Source organism: Larimichthys crocea, chromosome VIII, assembly GCF_000972845.2.
Source record: "Larimichthys crocea isolate SSNF chromosome VIII, L_crocea_2.0, whole genome shotgun sequence".
In the NCBI taxonomy this organism is placed as follows: domain Eukaryota; kingdom Metazoa; phylum Chordata; class Actinopteri; family Sciaenidae; genus Larimichthys; species Larimichthys crocea.
Window position 1 is genome coordinate 29,654,933 of NC_040018.1, and position 24,519 is coordinate 29,679,451.

Consider the following 24,519-nt stretch of genomic DNA (forward strand, 5'->3'; position numbering starts at 1 on the left):
GATTCTGCTTAACGATTCGATTCTTTATCGATTCTCATTTGGGGGAAAAAAAAGGAGAAAAAACTGTTTGAACAGCATCAGCTGCCGCTGCTGCTAGGTTGAGATTCATCTCCAGTCCGAAGCGTGTCAAAAACACGACATTCATTTCAAAATATTGCATGTTGTGTGCGCAAATGTTTCTGCATGTTCGTCGTGTTCCCTCCCGACGCTGTTATCTCCACTTTGCAATGATTACAAGTCGCCCTGTTGCCGTCTGTTTTGGTAAAATGCAGCCAAACTTTGGAGCGTTTGAACCGAGTGGGTGCCATTGTTTACTACTGATTGCACTGCACACTCCAAACTTGCGTAAGTTACGTGCCGTAATTAGTCGTGCTTGCTGAAATCGAGCGTGTGTAACTTCTTGCAAAAGTTACGTGTTGTAATTCGTGCTTTCTGGAATCGATAAGAGAATCGTTAGATAAACTGCCAAACGATTCCATGGAATTGAAACACATGGAACCGTTTCTCAACAAGAACCGGTTCTCGATTCCCATCCCTAATCACTACAGCTAATTAACTCAGCATCGCATAAAGACTGTAAACGAGAAGAACTGGGTCTGTCCAAATAAAAAACGTGATTCATCATTTTATGTGGAGTTACGTTGGGATTATTTCTTGGCTGGGAAATACAAACATCCTGTACATAACTCCAGTTTAAATGGCTAAATGACTGTAGGCTAAGCCCCGCCTCCCTTAGTTACTGTTGCTATGTGAAGCTTTACAATCTTCGATGGCACACTCGCAGTTTAAAAAACGAAGTCGTTGGCAGGTTTACCGTCCGGGTTCTTGGTTAAATTTTCAGATATCAGACAGAGGTAGTCGAAAGCAACTTCTCGTTTCTAACCCTCGATTGCGGTCGACTTGAAAAGACGACCGTTTGTTAGATTGGGTAGCTTGTTGAGTTAACGTTAGTTCCCCAAATAGGTTAGAAACAGCAGTCTCTGGCTTAATGCACTTGATGGCTACAAGACTGACACTGAAGGAACATCCTCACCAGTTAATACATCATCCATGTGGAAGTCAAGGAGTAGAGCTAATTAGTCTTATCAGTAGGAATTTGTATTTTGTTCAGTATGTTTTCATGTCTGAGATATCAAGCGAGAGCGTTTTTAAAAAAGATGAGGACGTAACTCTAACTTGGGTTACTAGTTTGGCTCGGGTTGCTGGAGTTTAAACATTTCTAAATCCACCAAAGATGGCGCCCATTCAATCCAAGTGTTTCTCTGGCTGGCAACACCCACGATGTTCAGTCCATAGACTTTAGACCCTAACACTGATATTTATATTCAGTCGTGAAATTTCCATTTCCGTTGAACTCAATGCTCCCCCGCACCAGCACACAAGCAAGGACTAGCAGTAGCTCCACAAGTGCTGAGGTTACTTTAGATACATGCATTAAGTTTGCTCATTGTTGCTTGTTCTGCATTGTGTTAGTGTTTTTTCAAATATTAGTGACATAAGGCTAAAAAGCTGATTTATTTACTGTGATTAGTCTCATATCGAGACGGCGTTTAACATCGGAAAGCGGTTATGAAACGGGAGGTTAGAGGGAGCGGAGATTTTCTTGGCTCGAGTAAAGTTTCACAGATATGAAACCTCCATGATCAGAAGTTCATAACAGGAAGAGTCGTAATTGTTTGACAGTTTACAGACGTCTCTTTCATAATGTCTGAGGAGAAAATGCTTTTTGGGCTCGGACAATGCCATATCCAGGTCGTATTACACACCTATGGCGACCGTACTTTGAAGAAACACTGTACGGTGGATGTGCTGTGTAATTAGTTAACGATGTGTTCCTTGGCGTGACTACCACTGAACTTTGTTCTTCGGTGTCTGGTTTTAGAAATGTTAATAAAAGAAGCACCCTCTAAACAACATTAGACTTACACTTAAACGTGTGGAAAGGCTGGCAGACCTGCAGTTTCTAAGATATGATTGGACAATCACTGCTCGGGGGGAGGGGCTAAACAAACGGTCACTTCTGTTTTTTTTACATTTTGGACAGAGCCAGTCGATCCGATTCCTCCTTTCTAGTCTCTATGCTGCTGAAGCTCAAGCGACAGCCTCTGTGGCTGTGAACCGAAGCCATTGAGAAAGTGCCACAAGCTGCAGTTCCTCTAACGTCCACTTGAGTCTGGCTCCAGAAGTGAGTCAGTCTCCATAAGTCCCCATGTTAGACAGCAGAAATAAACATGTTTACAGCCTGGTACAAAAAACAGTTTTGGTCTCTGTAGCTAATTTCCCCGTTCATGACAACTGTACTGAGGGTGAATTTATATACAACTCACCTGTTCACATTATATTAAGGCTTAAAGTTATGCAGGATTAAGAGCGTGGACGCTTTAATTGTCAGGTAGGTGCCCTTATAGGTGGCTTGTTTGAGCACCCAGGCTTCATTCAGCCCGTCTCAGCACCACGTCGTTTAAATTTGCTGGGAACTTATGGGTACGACGTCCAATGTTTCTGCAAGGAAGCTGATTACCTTATAACTACTCCTTTAACGTTGCAAAAGAAAGTTTGGTTGCTGCAGAGGGGGTAGCTCGGGGACGGGTCACATCACAGTAGCATATTGATATCAAAAGACCACCAAGGACACTGTTAAGACAGAAACAACACACCTGATTATATCATTAATAACACTGATATCTTAAAAACACACCCTGGGGAACTCTTTTTGAATACTTGACTGAGTCCACTGGCACTTGATATCTTAAAAGATTCATGGCCTCAGTTGCGTCTTCCTCAGGGTTTTGAAATGACGTGTCCTTGGTGTCCTTTTTGTGAAATGCAAACAATCTAAGGCATAAAACAATGTCGTCTATAAAAAAAAAAAAAAAAAAGTATAAAGCTAAGACCAGAGACATTCAGTTTGTTCTCTCAAAGTAAAAAAAAAAAAAACTTAAATAATTGCATAAATTAAGCGTGATTATGATCGTCCGTACACGACTTGTTAGAAGTGCCCTGTACAGGCTGAAGTGATTATGTATGAGTCTACGTATATAATGTTGGTTACATCATAGAGTTGCAGTATTGAGGTAACTTCATAGTAGGAGTAAAAGGCGAGAAAGAGGGGGGAAAAGGGGCACTTGAACTGTACTCGGCTCGGAAAAGCCACATAAACATGCATCAGACGAAAGTGAAAATGTAGATCGAGGTGTTAGTGTTTACGTCCCTTTGATCGTTCAAGTTTTACAAAAATCGCCCAAATAAAGCATCGATAATACTGAATGATAAGAGATATTCAGCGCACCACATGACACAGTCTGTGTACCAGCATCTCCGCTTCTTCTCCTTCTCCTTCTTCTTGGATTCAGGTGGTGCCTGGGTGGGGTTGGGGTCAGGGCAGTCAGGGTAACAGATGTTCCAGGGCTGAATCGTCCAGCTCGTTGACAGCGACGATGTGATCCAGATGTTGCAGGTACCGCTCCTGGTCTCGCATGAAGTGTGGGATTCTGGTCCGTGGGGACACCGCCAGCGGCCGCAGCCTCTCCACGTCTTCATAAGACACCTGCAGGAGGTGAAGAAGGTTTGTGGTGCACGGGTGGTACACGTGCCATAGTTTGAGAACCAGTGGGTGGGGAAGGTGTGGACACTGACCTTGCCTAAAGAAGTCAACATCTTGAAGTCGATGTTCCTTCGATGGCGAAGGATTCGGAGGATCCCGTCCAGATAAACCTGATCTTTACTGAAGCAACCTGAGACAGAAACACCCAACATACAGTACAGGGAGTGTCAAAATAAAAGCATCATCTTTCTGTAACAAATGAGTTTTAAACTCCAGATTAACTGTCACATGTCCCACGTGCTTGTTTGTGCTTGCTAAAATCTCTAAATTCAGGTTAAATTGAGTTCCCAGCTGCCATCATCTAGAAGATAAGCTCTTTTTAAGCTCTTCTTTTGCCCCAAAATTCGCCTCTCTGGCTACACAGATGCTACTCAGGGCTGGAAGCAATACTGCAAACTCCCCTGCATGTATTTTGGGTTAATTTGGTTTAATTTAAAGTCAATATTCTCCTAAAAAGATGCTTGAACATCCAGCAAAGATAAGGCAGTAAAGGTCAATGGTTTAAGATGCAAATAATATATATCATTAAAAAAAAATGAGCTCACTGAAAACTGAATCATGACTTTAAACAGTGCATTAATAATACTCATTTTATTCATCAGACGAGCATGAATTTGTAAATTCTGATAACAAATGTCATAATGTTGATGTTGCAAGCAGAATAAAATGGGCAGGTGTAACACTAATCCTAGTTTTCAGCGTTAGAGAGCTCACACCTAATGACAAAAAAATAAATATCATGTTTGTATCTTTAAGCATTGTTCTTGTTTACCTGAAAAAACACACAGGGAGGTTGGCAGCACCTGCAGTCCTGCTGCAACCTGAGAGGCGAAACCCAGGGCAGACTATTCAGGATTAAAATTCATATCTTGTCTGTGTGTGTGTGTGTGTGTGTGTGTGTGTGTGTGTGTGTGTGTGTGTGTGTGTGTGTTCACCAGGCTGCGAGGTGTCCGTCTGTCCCCTCTTGGCTCGCAGGCAGTACTCCCAGCGGACGTCCGGGTCTTGGACGAATCGTGCGATGTGGCTGAAGAGCTGGCTGAAGCTCATGCTGGTGGCGTGGTACACCGTGTAGTAGAGCAGCGCCGCGCGCCACAGGTAGGGCTGTTTCCGCAGCAACACGCTGTGGAGGCTGGCCAGGCCCTCCTCCGTGGGATTGGCCGGTTTGAGGCCGTACTTCTTCCTGCCTTCGGACGTGGACCACGGCTGCAGGTTGTTGTTAACCCCTCGCAGATAGTGCGTGCCTGAGGAGACGACGGAGGTCAGCAAATCTTTTTTAATGTTGTTTGCAACATCTGAGAACATATTAGATGGTCCAGTATTCTTAATTACTACTGTACAAGCTGTTTATATAATGTCATCGAGCGCAAACGTCACGTGTTGGAGACAAAAAGGAGTCAGATATCTCAACTAGAGGGTCGTCGGCGTAAGGTAACAGCCAGGGTGTGCCATGTTTCAACACAAACAAACTATTGCTTACATGCCCAGTATGTCCTCGTTCATTCAGAGACTCAGCTTTCCATGTCTGGTCTCGGGCGGATGTGAAATTCAATAGGAGATTTGTTTCATAATGATACTTCTGCCAGCTCGGTCACATTAGATATACAGATATCACAGCTGATTTCAGTAAATGAAAACCTCTTGGAGATGATTCCCTGCCTTCAGTCCGTCGAGCTGTATCAAAGAATGCCTGGACATGGATCCATCTCCAAAAGGGGTGAAATTATAGGACATGATCTGAGACGTGGGAAAACCCTCACTTGACCACTTAGGAGAAGGAATTCAAGGGAAAGATTTCTGATCTGGTCTGGGTACAGTTCAGCCAGTCCAACAGACATAAACCCAACATGTATGAGATGCCTTCAAGCCCCTGCCACGAGTTTCCAACGTGTCTTGTTGACGCCCGACACTGGGGTCATGTTGGTCTTCCATTTTTGGGTCATTGTCTCGTGTGGAAAAGATGTCACTCCTGGCACCTTTATTGGTATTTTTGGCATCACTCTATCCTTTCCCAACTCCCAAACAAAAGCCGTGGACTTCTCATCTCTCCTAGCCCAAAGCTTTGTCCTCCGTTGGCATCATGTCCCACCTTAAATCTGAGAGATTAAAATACACCACACTGTCTACTTGACATACCAGGCCAAGCTCATTCAAGTTGGAGTTCCTCGAGTTCATGCAGAAGGCCGACAATTATAGAATTATCTGCAAACTTGATTACGAACCTGACTCAAAGATACTCTGGCGGTCATTGGTGTAGAGCACCTCAGGGCCTGAGACAAAACAAGTTCTTTGTGACCTTACTGCCAGGACGTCAAACGACATATCGTGCCAAAGTCAACACCAAATATTTCAGAAAGCACACAAGCTACAATATGAGGCAGTATACAGTTCAAATCTGGTAACAAAGCACAAGCATGCACGCCCTCCAGGTTCCCAACAACAAAACTTAACAATTGAAGTTTTTAAAAGGAGCAGGACCACACCTTAACTGTGCCACTTCTGATATTGCCCATTCCCTTTTGTATATTTGTATATCCACCCCACTTCTTTCTCCAATTTCTCCCTTCTGAGGTGGGTCCGTCGTGCCAGGGTGCTATGCCAAATTGCCCACCGACGCTTCCCCACAATGCATCAACAATCCGAAGAAGTAGAAGAGTTCACACTTCGCTCACAATCTCTTGTTTCATCAATAAATCATTGAAACGTATCTTCTTGTTGCTACTTGAACGTTACAACAAAAGGCCACAATAAAACTAAGCTGCTGTCTGCATCTCAGCCAAAGATCATTGTGAGGTAAAAGAAGCAACACCCAGAGCCAATTACACTAAGGTGGCCAGACGGAGAGAGCTGTGTTGGGAATTTTGCCAGGACATCATTATTTATCAAGTTTCGGGTAAGATGTGTGTACTGTGCTCAGTATGACCTCTTACTGAGGGTCAGAAGCTCACACTTGCTTGGTTGCAATTCCAGCAACAACAGTTACACTTTGCAGTAAGTGGATATGAGTGGTGAGAGAAGTCAAATCCGAAGCCGAATCCTTCTGCAAACACAGTCGCTGCAGCAGATGAATCTTATCCCGTTGTACGAGATGTTGCTTACCTATCTCATGTCTCAGCATCCCCTCCAGCCAGTGCTGCCGAGCTCCAGCCAGGTTGATGGTCAGAGTGGGACGACAGCTCTCCACCACCATCACCGCCTGAGACAGCAGCTCGTCAGACAGACGTACAACGACCTGGACACACAAACATCATCGTCGTCACCTCTTTTCCCCATTAAAGGTTTTTTAAGGGGAGTTTCTAAAGGGTAGAGGATGTCGGATGCTGCACAGACTGATACTGATATCAGTACAGAAGGAGAAGGAACCTGAAAACATTCAATTGTTATCGGACGCCTCCACCCAAAGTGTCATTTCAGCGTCAGTGCTGCTCTCTGTGTTTGCCTCCAGTCGTTCTGGATTGGCTGTGGTCGCCGTGTGTCCACCTTGTGTAAATAGTAACGTAGTGCAGGTGTTTTCATCTGACTTTTATCTGTGTCACTTTACTCTGAGATTAACTAAATCCAAGTTTATTCCATTGTCATTCCAACCACATACACATAGAGCAAACTCGGTTGTCACGGGAGCAGATACGAAAGCAAACATCTGTTTTCTGGAAGAGCTGAGAGGTGGGTACACCCCGGACAAGTTCATCACAGTTCATCGAGTCACCAATTAACCTGCATGTCTTTGGGAGAACACGCAAACTGACATCCATTATCTCTGACTGACGTTTTTTTGTTTTGCTGAGCCAGCGAACACAGAAAAAGCCCGAGGGGAGGCAAACAGGGTGAACACAATCAAATCATAAATCCCAGCTGGACGGGTCCCTTTGTCCTGCACCGTCACGTGAACAACGACCATTCACTGTGCGGCAACTTTACTCTGACGTCTGCTGCTCGCTGATGAGCCTCAAGAGTCCGTGCAGCTGAAATCACAGCGTTTAACGACAACCTGTCAGCTGTTCTAACATGACAATAAACCACAGCCCTGTGTGCTTTACTGGGTTTACAGAAACAATCAGTGCATATACCTGGGAGGCCTCTCTTAAAATAAACACACAGCAGCAGATACAGATAATTAACATTTATCTGAATGTCGCAATTAACTGTTTGAAGTGGTGCTCAGTGATGTTACGCTCTTTGTTTCTTTTCTCCGGCGTCTTTGTGGTTTGTTTTTTTTAGTTAATGAGTTGAATGACAGTGTTACAAACTTCCCAGTTTCGTTTCAATTAAATTTCAGCGTGTCTTTATCCAACTAAACTCGATATAAGGCTTTGATTTACATATTGCACAGTTCACTGTTTTAATCTAGTGTTGCTGGTTCTATTTAACTGTTATTTATTTCAAAAACTATCTCATATCTCACCGTTACCTCACTTCTACTCGTGTTTTATTTTTTACTGTTACTGGTTGTAGCGCTGCAGTCCGAAACACATTGCTCCACACCTTCAAACACACCTCCATCCATGGGCGTCCTCCGTCATCCGCCCACAGTCAGTTCCTACTCCAATCGAAGAAAACCACCGCATCCCGCGCAGTTTCAATCCGTCCTCCAGGAAGAGTATTTAGGATAGGTGCAAGTCACCGGTGAGGGGAGGTAGGAAGAGGAGAGTCCCGAGGGGACGCGAACTGAACCGTGCATGGTGTGGTTAAAGCGTGTGTTTAAATCCACGTTTGATATATGCGTCGTCCCGTGGAGTGGATTGTATATTTCTTTGACTTGGATCGGCTGTGTCAAGCGTCAGGAGGTGCCGGTGCCGGGGGAGAAGATTTAACTGCTACTTCTACATGTGTATATATTGTTTAAAATAGGATAATCTATAGGGTATGTTGTTAAAGTTTTGTTTTCTTACCGTTTCGGAGCTGCGATAACAAAAACTATTTCCCTACGGGGATTAATAAAGTACTTCTGATCTCCCACCTCCATCCAGGTACATCAACATTAACTTAAATTTGTGCAGTACACCTGATGTAATGCAGTCGCGGCCTTGAACAATGTGTTTTATAGTTGCACAAAAATCAGTGTGCTATAGTACAAAATTATATAAATGTGAATAAAAATAAATACATGTCTGTCATGAAAAACGCATGTTTGCATTTGTTTTAAATAGACCTTGCACACACAATGAAGTCATGGTGTTGTTGGTCACTTATTTGGACACCGTGCTGCACTCACCTCTCCCACGCAGCCTTCTTTCTGCAGATATTTGCGAACAGCGGCCCACACTTGACTTTTAGGGAGGACGTTTCCACCCGTCACCTCTTCGAAGTTCTCGTAGGAGCCAAACTTCCTCAGGACGCACTCCATGATCCCGACAGCCTGTAATCAGACAGGAGAGACATCAGCAGCAGCAGTGTGTGAGGTCACAGGTCACTCAGATGTTTCGTACTGTACCTGCTCGAGGAAGAGGCCTGATCCCTCCCTGTACTTCTCCAGCACACTCCTCGGCTCAGGCTGCATGTACTCAAACTGAGGCTCGTACTTGTAGTCGGACTGGAAGAACGTCTGCTTCTCCTGCTCCAGGTTGAGAGGCCTGAGGGCGACGAGCAGACAGGGCCTGGAGGACGTCGTGGTGGTGGTGTTGGTGGTGGTCCCCACCCCCTTCGCTATATGTGGCAGGGATGTGGCGGGTCTCATCTTCCCCCTGCCAGCCCGGAGCCCCAGGGAGTAATTCACGGAGCAGGTGCTCTCGCTGCGGCGCATCCAGCCGCCTGCGCCCAGGCTGGGGCTGGTCAGGCTGCGCGCCGGGGGCGACGGGGCGGCCGAACCGCTGCGCCAAGGAGGCTGCATGATCCGCCTGTCCGCCATCTGCTCCTGAGACCCTCGCAGGCGCTGGGGCGTCATGTCCAAGCTGAGGGGACGGCGGAGTGGAGGTTTGGGCGTGGTGGCACCACCACCACCACCTTTTGATGACCTCTCTACGACCTGGCTGCTGCTCATCAGCCCGTTGTGGGACACCTTCCCCTTCTTGGCAACATCACTCCTTTTGGTTGGCGTTCTGGGAGTCATGGTGGAGCTGGTGCTGGTGGTGGGTTTAGGTGGATCTGGCTCCAACAGGTCCCTCCTGTTCCCCACACTTTCACAACCCTCGACCTGATCCATGAAGACTTCACCTGAGTCCAACACCATCACCACGGCTGCTGCGCCTCAGGCTCCACCTTCCTCCCCAAACGCTTTGTTGATGTGGAGCAGAACAGATGAAATCAGGATTAGATGAGACAACGAATGGAAACGTGTCGTGGTGCAGACAGAGAGCAACACAAAGAGTGATTGATCCTGAAGGGACCCGGATCAAATCTCCTTTTTTAAAATAAACTCACTCACCCAGCAGCGACTCTCGGGGCTCGTGTGCAGGTTTCAGCCGTTTCATTCGCTCCCAGCGGCCGCAGCTCCTCGCACTCTGAGCGGGGCAGCCCGTCTCTGATGCCCGGGGAGCGGTTCCGTGTGGAGCGGGGCCCGGGCCGGCCAGGAAGCGGCGGATGTGTTGGAAGATATGACGCGGGACGCCGGGTCCAACACGTTACCGGCTGTGCGTCATGACGCAGGACGTACAAGAGACTGACCAGCTGATGGATGGGGTACCCGTATGGAAGCCCACGAGGGCCATGTTAAATAAAATGTCTACAATAATCATTTTAATCAAATTAAAAACTTACTCCCTTATTACCAGCAGCCCCAACTCTTAGCACTTTTAAATCCAGGTTAAAAACTTTTCTCTTTTCACGTGCCTATTGCTGAGCTCTTTTAATTTTTAATCATAATCATGTGATTCGTTTTGTTTGTTTTCAAATTTGCTGTTTTAATGATTTTAAATGACATTCTGATGTTTTTAATTCAATTTTCTTCTCTTTAATTTTGTATTTTTATTGCTATTGCTTGTCTTAATGTCAAATGTTTTTCCTTGCCTCTATGAATTGCCTTGTGTACGAATTGTGCTATACAAATGGACTTGCCTTGCCTTATGTAGCTCCATTATAATTACTTTTTACTTACTTATTTCTCCACATTACTTTCATAATAACAATGTTTTTAATCTAAAACATATTCCCAGATAGCAAAAATCTTTTGGCTTCGCTTTGGCCCAAATCTGGCTTGTCATTTTGACAAGGTTATCATGAGTGGATGTCTGGGCCATAGACATATATACATAGACGCCGAATCATGTCACATCTACATTTCAGGATCTGGTTTTAGTTTAGTTAGTTTAGTTAGTCTGCCACATCCAATATCTCAATGCGGCGTCTATGTATATATGTCTATGATAGATGGGGTACCTGTATGGAAGCCCACGAGGGCCATGTTAAATATAATGCGAGATTTGTCTACAATAATCATTTTAATCAAATTAAAAACTCACTTACTTATTACCAGCAGGACTGAAATCAGCCCTAACTCTTAGCACTTTTAAATCCAGGTTAAAAACTTTTCTCTTTTCACGTGCTTATGGCTGAGCTCTTTTAAATAATTTTTAATCATAATCCTGTGATTCGTTTAGTGTTTGTTTTCAAATTTGCTGTTTTAATGATTTTAAATGACATTCTGATGTTTTTAATTCTCTTTTCTCTTTTTTTTATTTTCTATTGCTTTGCTTGTTTAATGTCAAATGTTTTTCCTTGCCTCTATGAATTGCCTTGTGTACGAATTGTGCTCTACAATGACTTGCCTTGCCTTATGTGCTCCATTATAATTACTTTTTACTTACTATTTTCCACATTACTTTCATAATAACAATGGTTTTTATTAAAACATATTCCCAGATAGCAAAAAATCTTTTGGCTTCGCTTTGGCCCAAATCTGGTTGTCATTTGATAAGGTTATCATGAGTGGATGTCTGGGCCATAGACATATATCACATAGACGCCGACTCATGTCACATCTACATTCCAGGATCTGGTTTAGTTTAGGTTAGAGATTGCCACATCCAATATCTCAATGCGGTGTCTATGTATATATGTCTACGACTGACCGGCTGATAGATAGATGGGGGTACCTGTATGGAAGCCCACGAGGGCCATGTTAAATATAGTGCGAGATTTGTCTACAATAATCATTTTAATCAAATTAAAAACTTACTTATTATGTAGCTCCATTGTAATTACTTTTTACTTACTTATTTCTCCACATTACTTTTACAATAACAATGTTTTCATTTAAAACATATTCCCAGATAGCAAAAAATCTTTTGGCTTCGCTTTGGCCCAAATCTGGCTTGTCATTTTGACAAGGTTATGAGTGGATGTCTGGGCCATAAATGGCCCAAATTTAGGAAAGCCAAAATCATCCCAAAACAAATTGTTGACTTCCAAAATATAGCCATAAATGTCCCAGAAGAGCCTCGTTATCACGGGAAAACGGGTGGAATAAAATGTATGTATGTATGGCCTTTTAGGGCTTCCGTAATAAACATCTTTCTGATTCGGATTATTATTTATTAGTTTTCTATTATTATTATTACTGAACAAACTGTGGGAGTTTATCAAATACAGTTTACTGTGTTTATATGTGTGATTATATGTCAGCTTATTGAATTCATAACACTGGCAAAATACCATGTCTACAACTTAAATAATAATAATTTTAATCACTAAAAACTTACTTATTATTTACACCTCTTCTCATTGGCTTTTGGCACCATGTAGAGTGTTGATTTTATGTGTATACATGCATATTTATTTTTATTTTTTATTTTTATTATATTTATTTTATCTTGTGCGGGTAGTGCTTTTTATTTATTTTATTTTATTGGTTTTTTATCTTTCTATTGTCTACTTCATCTTTTTATTGTGTTTCTATTGTGTTATTTATTGTGTTTTATGTCGTTGTGCAGCACTTTGGAAACCTTGTGTTTGCTAAAAATCAAATCTATCTATTATTGAACAAACTGTGGGAGCTTATTGAAATACAGTTTACTGTGTTTATATGTGGGATTATATGTCAGCTGAATTGAATTCATAACACTGGCAAAATACCATGTCTACAACTTTAAATATACAAATTCAAAACTACATTTTTACATTTTTAACAATCTATATACTTTGTTTGGATGTCCATGTTTGGATGTTAATGTTATGCTGTCAAAACACTGGCACAAACTGCAAGTAAAATATTAAATGAAGCATTGAATTAAATATTGAAATATTTGTCTACCTATCTATCTATCCTGAGGAATTTTCAGTTGAGTTTATGTTTGTAATTCACAATGATTACAGCAATGCAAATTCAAAACCCTTGCTTATAACTCATTAATGAAATTCATATGTGACATACACAAAATGTATGATCACATTTTTGTTTCAAGTTTCGTATTTCAGAGGTATATTTGGTTTGACGTCAGCATAACACTTTCCAGGATGAAGTGAGTATGGACGCCAGTAGAGGGCAGTGTGAGACCCTACGTGAAGCGTTGACCCAACGTGAAAGATGCTTGTTTGATTTATAATAAAAAGACAATTTATGTTAGAGAAAGAAAAAATAGATTTAATGTTAGGAAAGACATAAATACTAAAATTCATGAATTTTTTTTCTTGCACATTCTTGCATATTAATATGTTTATATATTTTTTTCTTTTGTTCCTGTTGGGCTTCCATATTTGTTATCTGGTCTTGATGGACTACTGTTCCAAAGTGTTGCACTTCTGCCGGTGTTTTACCTGCAGTGTTTTTAGCGGACGTGAGCCAGCACACCTCAAACAAAGACCAACTAACATCATAAAATATTAATGCACTTCATTACACAATAGGTTCACATTTTACAACAATACTGACAGAGCCACATGTTTACTGAAGCGTGTACTGGCTGCTGTCATGATTCTTCCTGTCTTTCAAAAAGCAATTTTGAGTGAATGACTTCTAATGTTCAGCTTTTAGCACGAAACTGCAGCTTTTTGTGACAATCCCACTGCTCGGAAAGCAAACATGGAAGCACAAACTTCCTGCAGCAGGCGAATTTTAGCTTCCGCTGGACTTTTCCCCCCATCGGTGACACTGCTATTTACTCCTGGAAGAGGAAGTGATCTTTGCTTCCAATTCGAACAATTACAGGCACCAGTAATTCTTTCAATGTGCAAATCAGTGCGTGTCAGTATTTTTTTTAGACTTGAAAGACTCTTCCTCTCTTTTATATCATTTAAAGCATATTGATTTTCATAATAAGAGCACAGACAGACACTCTGAGATATGACGCATTAATGATCTGCCTTTGTTTGTTCCAGAAACTGGTCCAACCACAAAATTAGTATCAGTCACTCAGCACCTGCAAACCTGCCAACAGTGAACAAACCTGCCAGGCTTAATCTGTATAATGATTTGTTTACACAAGGATTAAGTAAATTTTATTGCACCATGTCACATTAACACTTACACTGTTTATTTAAATTCATTTAAACATATCTAGACATACACAGACAGTATATCCATGTTTTATGCTTATCCTCATCAGGGTTGCTTTGGGTAAGAGACAGTTATAACCTGGACAAGTCGCCAGGTCATCATAGTGCACATAACCCTGACCTAGACAGGGCCGTTTCTAGCTGTTTGGGGGCCCTATGCAAGATGCTATTCGGGGCCCCCTATTTTGTCAAACTATGAAGGAGAGGGATTCCTTTTCAGATGTTACATTTTAATACTGATGTTTTTGTGTTCATGATCTGTATGATCACAGTCTTATGTTTCAGTTATCCCCCTCCTTGGGTACTTTTAATTCTCCCGAAATATACTGAGGCTGAACTTGCAGCTTGGGGGGCCCCTGGTGGCTGTGGGGCCCTATGCATCCGCATAGTCCGCATATAGCAAGAAACGGCCCTGAATTTAGAGCCCAATTAACCCATTGTGGGAGACTGTGGGAGACAACTGGAGTACATGGAGAGAACATACACGGGTTTGAACCAGGAACCTTCATGCTGTGAGGCAAAAGCACCACCGGTCAATATATAACAAATAAAATAAACAGTCAGATCTTTACAGTGTTGTTTTAGTTACTATATACAAAAAACGTAATTTCTGACATCACTTCCATCCATTTTTTAACATCTGGAGAGGATGTACTCCATAATAAGTGAATCGTTCGAGCAGGTCAGAGATGTGTAGTGGCTGCAGCGATGAGTCTGGAGACAAGTACTCTTAGTTTATTACAAACTCAGTGCCACTACAGATGTACGCTGGTTCCTGACCATGCTCCTTAAGAAGAGTTCTGGGTCTTACACGGTCCAGAGACGACTTGCTGAGGCATGGTTGTGATACAACAGCCCTGTGTTTGGCGATGTTTCTTGGACGTCTTGAGATGTCGGTGCCAGTTGTACAACCTTAAGTGCTCTCTGAAGCAAGAATCTCAGCCTCTGTTTAAAAGGCCACGTTTCTCTTGGGTTCTATCCCTGGGTGTGTAGACAGAGGTTTGCATTGACATGTTTGCAAACATTTGCATGACAATCCCAGTGTTTACTCCAAGGCCTAGAGAAGATTTCCCCGTCAACAAGCTGTGTTTTTTGTGTGCATAAGGAGTTTGACTTTGTACCTTCAGATTGACATTAGCTTGTAGTCTGCACTTGGTTACTGTAATACCTAATTTCCCTTCGGGGATGAATAAAGTAATCTATCTATCTACACATTGGCATAGTTGGAAAATGTTATGATGGTGTGATTTATTATGTTGGCCTCAAACAGTCCAAACAATATAATACAAAAATCAAGAAATAATAAAAAATACATTTAAAAAAATTATATAAAATTTAAATTCTCTATACCAGATTACAAAATATTGCAAAAGGAAGTTCCTCAATCAAATCTATTAAATTTCAATTTTTTTAAAAAATAAAATAAAAACAAAATACACGAGCTGGAAGTTCAATGTTATTTGTTATTTTTACAAAATACATACAAAATATTAAATATTATTTAAACAAGATTTATCTTTATTTTCACAAACATTATTTTGTACTGAATAATCTCAGTAATTATTTATGTTATGGGTCCAGAAACATCTTAGAAAATGTTTACACTTTACGAACAAAAGATTATCCAGTTCACGTGGCTGTGAAACCACCAAACAAACTGATGAAGACCATCAGATGCAGCTGAGAGATCAGAAAAAAGCTGAGGACACCTTGAAAATAAGATTCTCTTCTTATAATATCCTTCAGGGAATCTACTTATTAATTAAAGGGCAGGCTCCAGTTAATCCAAAACATATTATAATCTCTGACGTATGACTGTAAATTCATGTGAAGGTTCCCCGGAGAAGAATTTAATTAATTATTACAGAACAGAGTCATTTATTAGCCAGGTGTGTTTGTTTCTTAATTAGCGCAGCAGTGTTGTTTGTGTTAAAGTTGCTGTTGGTTTTGAAATTGAGCAGGGATGGATGAGTTGTCATTATTTAAATCCTATTTATTACAGAAACTGATATTATCTACACAAAGGAACAAAAAGGCAAAAGTATTTTATGTGAAATACATCGAGTAGTAATCAATAATGCATAAGGTATGAATGTTTGGAAGCAGATTTTATCAAACATGTCCTTGTTGTCTTTCACGGACGACCAAACTAACATTTGAAGCGACTTCTCAACAGATCAGTGTACTTTTAGGTCACACTGCATTTTATACCTTTACTTTTATACCTTGTACTTCAGTAAAGGATCTGAAAAATAAATAAAAGTAGTCAATCATTAAATACAGTTTAGCTGTGACTGAACAGGTTAAACTAACCACCTGTTGCCATAGAAGCAATAAAGTCTCTCAGAGATGTTCCCAGACCCCTCTGGAGGATTTTGGTGTGGCTGCCTGGGAGATAAAAAAAAAAAAAAGATGCTGCCATGGTTACTAAACAGACCCAGGAACTCTAAACTCACACTGAGATGGTACAGTCCAGGATGAATGTTGGTTTGGAGAATTGTCTTCACGTTCTTTGTTGTAACGGACAGGTGAATGTGACACCTAACTGCTTTTTTTTTGTTTTCCAGTGGAGCAACATCCTGTAACGTTTTCCTCTGCTACATGTCTTAAAAGGACAAAAACCCAAGATCCACATCTATAACCAAGCGAGGGTCAACATGCTGGAAAGTGGCTTTGCTAAAGGAGGACAAAGGTATGTTTTATTTTCTGTATTCATGCAGAATTCATGAAAGAGGAAGTTTTAATTTACATCTCTAATCTACATCCTTACTCTGTGGATGTGAAAGCAGAGACGCTGATGATAGATGTTCATCCTTCTCCTCTCAGCCAGGGAGCGATGGGCGGTGGGAGACTGAAAGAAAGCGGGAAATTGTGTAGCTGGTCACGACATCGCTGTCTCTTCATCGTTCTGGTGTTGGCAACAGTTTTGTATTTTTACAACACAAACATAACGCAAATGACGCCTGAATGGTGGCAGAAATATGACGCGTCAAAATTGCGGATTGCATCACGTCAATCTACACCTGAATCTACACCTGAGAACATCACATCAACAACAGAGACGACAGTCACAACAAACATTTCTCATCAACCTGTTTTGGAAACCCCCGTTCCTTATAAATCTCCAGGACCGTATTTAGTGGAATACCCCTATGAGTACCACTTTGTTATCAATGAGCCAAACAGATGCGAGCAGGAGAAACCTTTCCTGGTTCTGATGGTTCCCGTGGCGCCCAACAACAGGGCGCATCGTGACATCGTCCGCAACACCTGGGGAGGTGAAAGCCCGGTACTGGACAAAGTGGTGAAGGTCTTCTTCCTGCTGGAGATGGAGTGGCGGAGCTCCAAGAACAACTGCTGCAGGAGAGCAAAGAACATCGAGACCTGATCCAGAGCGACTTCCTGGACTGCTACAAAAACCTGACCATCAAGACCATGGTGATGATGGAGTGGCTGGATAAGTACTGCTCCCAAGCTGCTTACGCCATGAAGATTGACTCAGACATGTTTCTCAATTTGCCCAATCTCATCAACATGTTGTCAAATACTCCAAAGACAAACTATCTGACCGGATGTGAAGCTGCAGAAGGTCCAGTCGTGTGAGATAAAAGTTCTAAATGTCACGTACCTGAGGAGATTTACCCTGAACCATTTTACCCACATTACGCTCTGGGTCTGGGTTACGTTTTGTCTCTAGATCTCCCTAAAAAGCTTGTGGAGGCATCCAGACATGTCAAAGCTGTTTACATTGAAGATGTGTATTTGGAGTGGTGCATGAAGCACTTGGGCATCCCTCTTACTTACCCACCAGACTGGGGTTATTTTCACGTCATTCCTGTGCCCTACAGTCGCTGTGCTTACTCCAAGATAATCGCCACTATTACAAAAAAGGACCAAGATCGTATGGCGGACTGGGTAGACTTTAAAAGGCCGGGCCCACACTGCTGATCTGGACTTAAAGATGAATACATTTTTGCCTGTGAACTGAATTCATGTTACATTTTTACAGGGTTTACGAGGGGAAAGTAATGAAACAGAGAGAACAAACAAACAGAGAAGACAAACTGGGAGATGACCAGTAAAACTCCTTTTGTAAGATAAATAACAGTGTGAGAAACAAGTGCAGCTTTTTATAAGAGGTCACAAGGATTAAAATGTTTGGAAGCACTGGATTAACTGTGGTTTAATCTTGTTTGTTTAATGTAAAATCCAAATCCACAAAGTACTTTTAAAAATGTGCAGCTATATTTCCCTCCTGTTGTCATGCAGAGACACCTGGTGGACAATCTGTGGCTCTTTCCTGCGTGTCATTCCCCATCTCTCTCTTCCCACATTTCCTGTCACTCTTCAGCTGTCTCTATACAATAAATCTCGAAAGAAAGAAAGCAAGGGGCTTGATGAAGACCTCACAGTGTTTTGTGTAGTGAAGAAAGGTGGGCACCAAGGAAAGCATGTGTTTAACATCTCTGAGGGTCAGGACAAATGTGCAGGGAATTCACATAAGCTGTGTTTTTATTGTCAGAGCTCAGGGGGGGGTGGAGGCCCTTTTTCCAGCTCTAAGCCAAACAAAAACTTGTTAGACAACTGTGTTTCCTTGACCGACTGGATCAAAGCTGCTGAAACCAGCTTTGGGTTCTGGGTTAGGCTGCGGTCACTGGAAAGATTAACACTAGATCATAGGGGCATAGAGGTGGGTGTGTAGTTACTGTGAATGCCACCAATCTGTGCCAAGTCCCTGCCCATCAGGAGTCACATAAAAAACGAGGAAGCGTTTCTAAGTCGTGGCCACAGAATTTTATTTTTTTTCCACCCATGTCACCAGACGGGCTCTGTACGTTAGCTATGTTACGTTACCACAAACGCTTGTGTTCTGTAGTATTTTAAAGGGTTTCTCATAGCAGTGGCACTAAGCAGTCGAGAGTCTGACAAGCTGTAACACAGACGCTGACTCACTGATGTCTGAAAGAATGGATATTTCTCATTATTTTTGACATGTACTCTAGAAACACTGAAATACTTGGACCTCGTACAGCTCAGTGCTCCGCTGTCTCTTGGGGCTTATCACTTGATAAATGCATAATAGAACAGTGAATAGCTTGTGTTTAAGTTCTTAAGAAATCCTGCCTGGAATATGGAGGTGGAGTTATGTGGTCAGAGGGCTTAAAGAAGGTGTTTGCTTTCAGAATACTGCGTGACCTCGAGGTTGGATCCATGAATGCACACTCACCAAGTTATCTGATAATAACGAGAACACACACACCCACTCTCTGACTGACATGCATAAATAAACAAACAGTATACTTCTGAGGAACAAAGTCACAAAAGGATCACGTCATAACAGAAAAACACTATACATGCAGGCCAGTTTGAATAAATGGACCTTGATTTGCTTCAACAGAGATAACAGCATGCAAATTTTCAGCGAAAGCATCCGCAGTGTTGTTAAAAACCACAGTCACCTTTTTGTTTTCATCAACCACTAAGCCCTGGTCAGGAGACAAAAGTGACATGCTTTGTGTTATAAGGTTGGAGCAGATCCGGAGACATACGCTGGTGCCTGGGCTCTATATGTGACAACAGGAACCTTAAAATGAATCCTGACCTTGATGGGAAACCAATGTAAAGGTGTGATCTGAGCTGGTCAGCAGTCTTGCAGCGGCGTTCTGGACCAGTTGTAGACAGTCATGAGGGATGCATCCAATAAGTTACTTTTGATTTTGTCTTTGTAGGCCTGCTTAATTAAAACCATTTTTTTTAGGATATGTTTATGTACACAAGCACTTTTTAAAAAATATACACTGACCAAGTCTGCTGAGTCTGCTTTGTGATTTTCACTTAGATCCTTTCGACAGGTCAGCTCAATGTCTGAGCAGGTACTTGGTGCCTTTGGGGTGATGGAGGTGACAACAGGTTGATGATGTGCTGTTGGTGCCAACCCAACATGAAACATTGCAGTTGCAAGGCAGGGGTGAACATTTTGTACCTGTTGTATTTAAGTTAATATGTTTCGGAAATGTGTTATTATATTTAATGTTTATATTTCAGTTGTTCTTTTATTAGTCATATCTAAATATATTGCCAATTTGATTACCTGCACTGTGTGTACAACATACTTTAGGTTTATTCTGGTGAATGATTTGATGTCAGGTTGAGTACTGTGGGTGCAGAGAGCAGCTCTGCACCCACATTATTAGTCTGACATTATTAGTCTGTGATTACATGATCTGATATTTACTGTATTATTTATGTTGCAATCCCATAATGAAAACATTGATTAGGATTATGGCGTGGCCTGTGTTTAGCTGCAGGTGACTTGTCAGATTGGTCATTGGAGTCATTACCACGAGGCACAACTTCCTTTTAAAACATGAGAGAGTTAACATTATTGAAACCAGAGAATGGTTGGAGAGCATCCAAGAGGAAGAGTAATGGTGTTAGAGGTGAGATTAAATGTGAGAGTGACAGGAAGATATGACACTGAACTCTGCAGAGAACATCTGGCCCAGCAGAGGGTTTTCTCCCACACGTCATGCTTCGGGGCGATAGGCTCTTCACGAACTCTAATCTTGTGCACACAAACTAACCTAAAACATGGGAGCAAATAAACGTGTGCATGCAGCAGCTTTGCAATCTCTCAGTGTAGCAAAACTTGGGATTGGAGAACGTGGATTTTGTTCCAGTGCTGTTGGCTTTGAGTGTTCATGTATTGTAAAATAAGTGGAGATGCAGGTGAATGCTGTGATACAAACTCACAGATTATGCATTTGCAAGGTGTGAATGATTTTACCTCTTTACTGCCTCTTTCTTTCACCTGTGCAACCTTGTCTCTAGCTTCCAGCTCACTCAAGGTTACTATATGACTAAATTACATTCTTAACTACTTTGATTTGTGCAGATGAGTTGTATTTAAATGTAATTTCTAGGAGAGGGGGCAGCCCCATAACATTAGCTGTCGCTGGCTGGTAAACCTTATCAGTATTACTCAGATGTCCTTCATGTTCCACCGCATCAATCCTTCTTTTTCGCCTTGTTTATCGTCATTATTGGACTTTCTAAAGAAACTTTAGAGACTCAGCTGGCTAAAGCCTGCCGATTGGTACTGCACATGTGCAACTCAACACAAAAAGCGTCATGGCTCACTCGTTCCATCATAAGTTTTCATGTAGATCTACTCAGTAGATCGTGTTTTAAAGAGGCCACTACCTCTGTGTTGTGAAGTCCGGCACCTGCAGTTTTCACAATGTGTCACACCTTAACTCTTCCAGGTAACGTAACCACTGGGTGAGATTACGACCGCTGCCTTCTTAAATATCCAGTCTTGACACAGTGGATTAAATGAACAGTGACGCTGCATGTTCCAGTTGGCACCATCCAAAAAGAGTCCAGGCATCTAAACCCAAACTTGTTACTCTACTTAAATGTCCAGTGTGTACGGTTTTTGGAGGATCTATTGCCACAAAAGGAATATAATATGCATAACTATGATCTCATTAGTGTAGTAGTTGCCATAGCAGACTGCACTTTCTCTAACAGGCCAACAGGGGGCTTCATACCTGTTAACCTGTTGATGGTATCAGGTTAATTATGATCAGGACTGTTCGTTTGTAGGACGTCTGAGGTAACAGCCACTTTCCATTTAGCTTTCCCCTCCACCTTCTTCCCTACTCCATCCTAATTTTTCTCATCATACCCCCCCCAAAATAATCCTGGGTGTTCACCTAAACACTAAACTGGACTGGACTGATAACTCACAGGTGCTTTGCAAGAAGGGCCAGAGTCGCCTCCACCTGCTGAGGAGACTGAGGTCCTTCAGAGTGTGCAGGGCTCTCCTCAGGACTTTCTCTGACTTTGTGGTGGCCTCAGTCCTCTTTTATGCTGTGGTCTGCTGGAGAGGGGGCAGCATGGACGGGGACAGGAGCAGGAGAGCGAGCTCTGTCCTGGACTGTCCTCTGGACTCCATAGAAGGATGTTAGCTAAGCTGACACCTCTCACCCCCTACATGATCTGCAGGATCCCTGAGCAGCTCCTTCAGCAGCAGACTGTTACATCCACGGTGTAAGAAGAACAGGTTCTGCAGGTCCTTCATCCCGGCTGCTGTCAGGCTCTACAACACCTGCACCACCTGATCATGTTGTAGTTTCTGTTCCTGTCTCTACTCACTACTATTCACCATGGCTGTATTATTCTTATTTTTATTATCTGTACTTATATTTTTATTCTGATTACTTACAATGTACAATATTATTTATATCATGCCACTTTTACCTTCAGTACTTTTTTTGCACAATGTCTGTTGTTTTTGTTCTTTTGCTTTCTTTTAGGGATGAGGCTGAACCTTCAAAACACCCGACAAAGGTATGTTGCTCAAACCGGTCAGATGCCTAAAAAAATTTAAATGTGCAGGTATTTTTTACTTCTCCGTCAAGTTTTGCCAAACAAAGAACCTGTTGGTGCACAATCCAACCGCTGCCTCTCGTCTTTCATGTATCATCGACCATGAGTTAGTCCTCCTCTTCCTCGTGCAGTGCTCGGCTCTGTTTGTCTTCTTGAATCAAAGCTCTCAGGCAGGGGGTTGAGGCTGCCGCTGACTGCCCCGATGCCTCGTCCACGAGGACAAAACGAGGCTGATAGTTTGCCAAAGTCAGTCCCAGATTTACTCTTGTGCCCGGCACTTGCCCAGCTCTAGTTTCGGGACCATCTGAAAGCCTGAAAACCTCACGTTCACCTGCGGTACAAACACTAAACACTTTGAGCTCACGGCCAAGGCAGCCTGGCTAACAGATTAGCTCACAGCAGCTACAGTTCGCAGCAGTTTAAGTTACTGTCCATCAGAAACTTGGTAAATCACAGAATGTTGAATAAGACTTAATGTATAAAAGCTGTGGAACATGATAAGATGAAGTTTCTGCGTAGCTGGTTTAACGTTGTAGGAAGAAGCAGCTAAATGAGTATGAATGGTGGCTGGCTTTAATTTAATGTAGAAACTGCTGAATGGTGGAAAAGAGCCTTAATTAGCATGAATGGACTTTAAATGTTGAATAATACCAATGATATATTAAAGATGTGGGACATTTAAAGGGTTTAATGGGCAACTGAAAGTCTAATTACCATAAATACATCTCATAAAGTCTTTGATCTGAGTTTTTATCAAGTTAAAGGCTTGAAAAATACTTGAAAGGGTGGACTTAGATCTTGTATGTGTGTATGATTGCAGTAATTTAGTAGAGGTCCCCATGGACCGGGAACAGATCCGTGTTAAAGTTTGTTTTAGGGCTATAAAGGTGTGGAGAGAGGTGGGCAGTGTCAGGTGCGCTGAATGACACAGCTGGAGCTCATTGCCTAATCCGTCTGTCCTTTTCAATGCAGGAGCATGTGTCGGTTCTCGAGGGGGAGACAAACACTGAAGACAGTCTCCAAGCTTTTGTTACTCCTGGAAAACATGCACAAAAGAGAGCGAGAGATTATTTTCTCTGGTGATATGTGTGTAGACAAACAGTTATCTGATCTACACTGACAGCTGCTACAAGGGAGTTAATATTATCATTAGGAACTGTGAACAAGACAGGACCCAATATTGAGCCTTGTGGAACCTTGTTACTCTTGCTGAATCAACAAAGACGCACTATATTCTCCTTTCTCCGTAGCAGATATAAAGCCGTTAAACCAGTTTGATGTGGACTTTCTTGCAGGGGTATGCTAATATTAACCCTGGGCAGTTTGAAGAGGCTCATGTATTTCTGTGTTTCTTCAGAAATACTTGGGGCACAGAGCTTAAAAAAAAGGTGTGTCAGGGTGCAGCTTATCCTTTTCAGTTGTTTTCCAGGAATCCACAGCTCGCAGTGTATCTTGTAACAGAGGAAGTGAAGGCCTGGTGTCGTTAAAGGGACACCTGAGTGCAGCATGTCAAACCGATTCTGAAGTCTGGCGTTAACGTCTTTGATAATTCTGTGGAGAATCGGGGCCTAATCTGTCTTCCACTCCGAGCTGCTTTTGTTTTTGAATTAGTAAAATCAGCTGTGACAGATTTAGACTGCATCTTTCTGGACAATTGCCAACCAGTTTAGATTAGATTAAGTTTTATTACCAGGTTCAGGAACAAAGGCCATGCCACCAACTCATCACATTTATTCACCTGAAGTACCCCTCACTATCTGTTCTGTACAAGTTAAAGTAATATAAGAGGAACCTCTGAATCATGCATACTCTGCTTAAGTCAGAACCAGGGTCAGTCTGCGATACCAGAGTCCTGTGGTGATTTAATCTCATGGATTTGAATGTATGTGGGTTCATTTTGCAGATGGCATCCTATAGTTGGTTTGGATTTTATGATTATTAAATTGTCTGGCAGCGCTGTAGTCTATTTGTTCAGTCCAATACCAGAATCGGTCAAGAGTCCAAAGAAGTTCAAGATGAGAGGCCGATTTGTGATGATCAAAAAGTGAGTGCAGTGTACCACGCTGCAGAATGGAGTTAGGTAATAGTCACATAAAGCT

At 42.2% G+C, this 24,519-nt stretch overlaps 1 protein-coding gene and 1 pseudogene across 1 annotated transcript in view; one reads left to right on the forward strand and one right to left on the reverse strand.

The window, feature by feature from the left end:
- Nucleotides 1–10,209, reverse strand: part of kiaa0895l — an 11,571-nt gene extending 1,362 nt beyond the window's left edge. Inside the window, exons 1-7 of the mRNA XM_010752549.3 lie at nt 9,963–10,209; nt 9,033–9,811; nt 8,814–8,957; nt 6,701–6,833; nt 4,540–4,845; nt 3,637–3,734; nt 3,290–3,547 (exon numbers count right to left, since the gene is read on the reverse strand). Of these exons, the coding sequence (XP_010750851.2) occupies nt 3,386–3,547; nt 3,637–3,734; nt 4,540–4,845; nt 6,701–6,833; nt 8,814–8,957; nt 9,033–9,767 (1,578 nt within the window). The 5' untranslated portion in view covers nt 9,768–9,811; nt 9,963–10,209 and the 3' untranslated portion in view covers nt 3,290–3,385. The remainder of the gene's footprint in view (nt 1–3,289; nt 3,548–3,636; nt 3,735–4,539; nt 4,846–6,700; nt 6,834–8,813; nt 8,958–9,032; nt 9,812–9,962) is intronic.
- Nucleotides 10,210–16,982: 6,773 nt separating this feature from the next.
- LOC104936510 (beta-1,3-galactosyltransferase 2-like) lies at nt 16,983–17,974 on the forward strand (annotated as a pseudogene).
- Nucleotides 17,975–24,519: the final 6,545 nt, after the last annotated feature.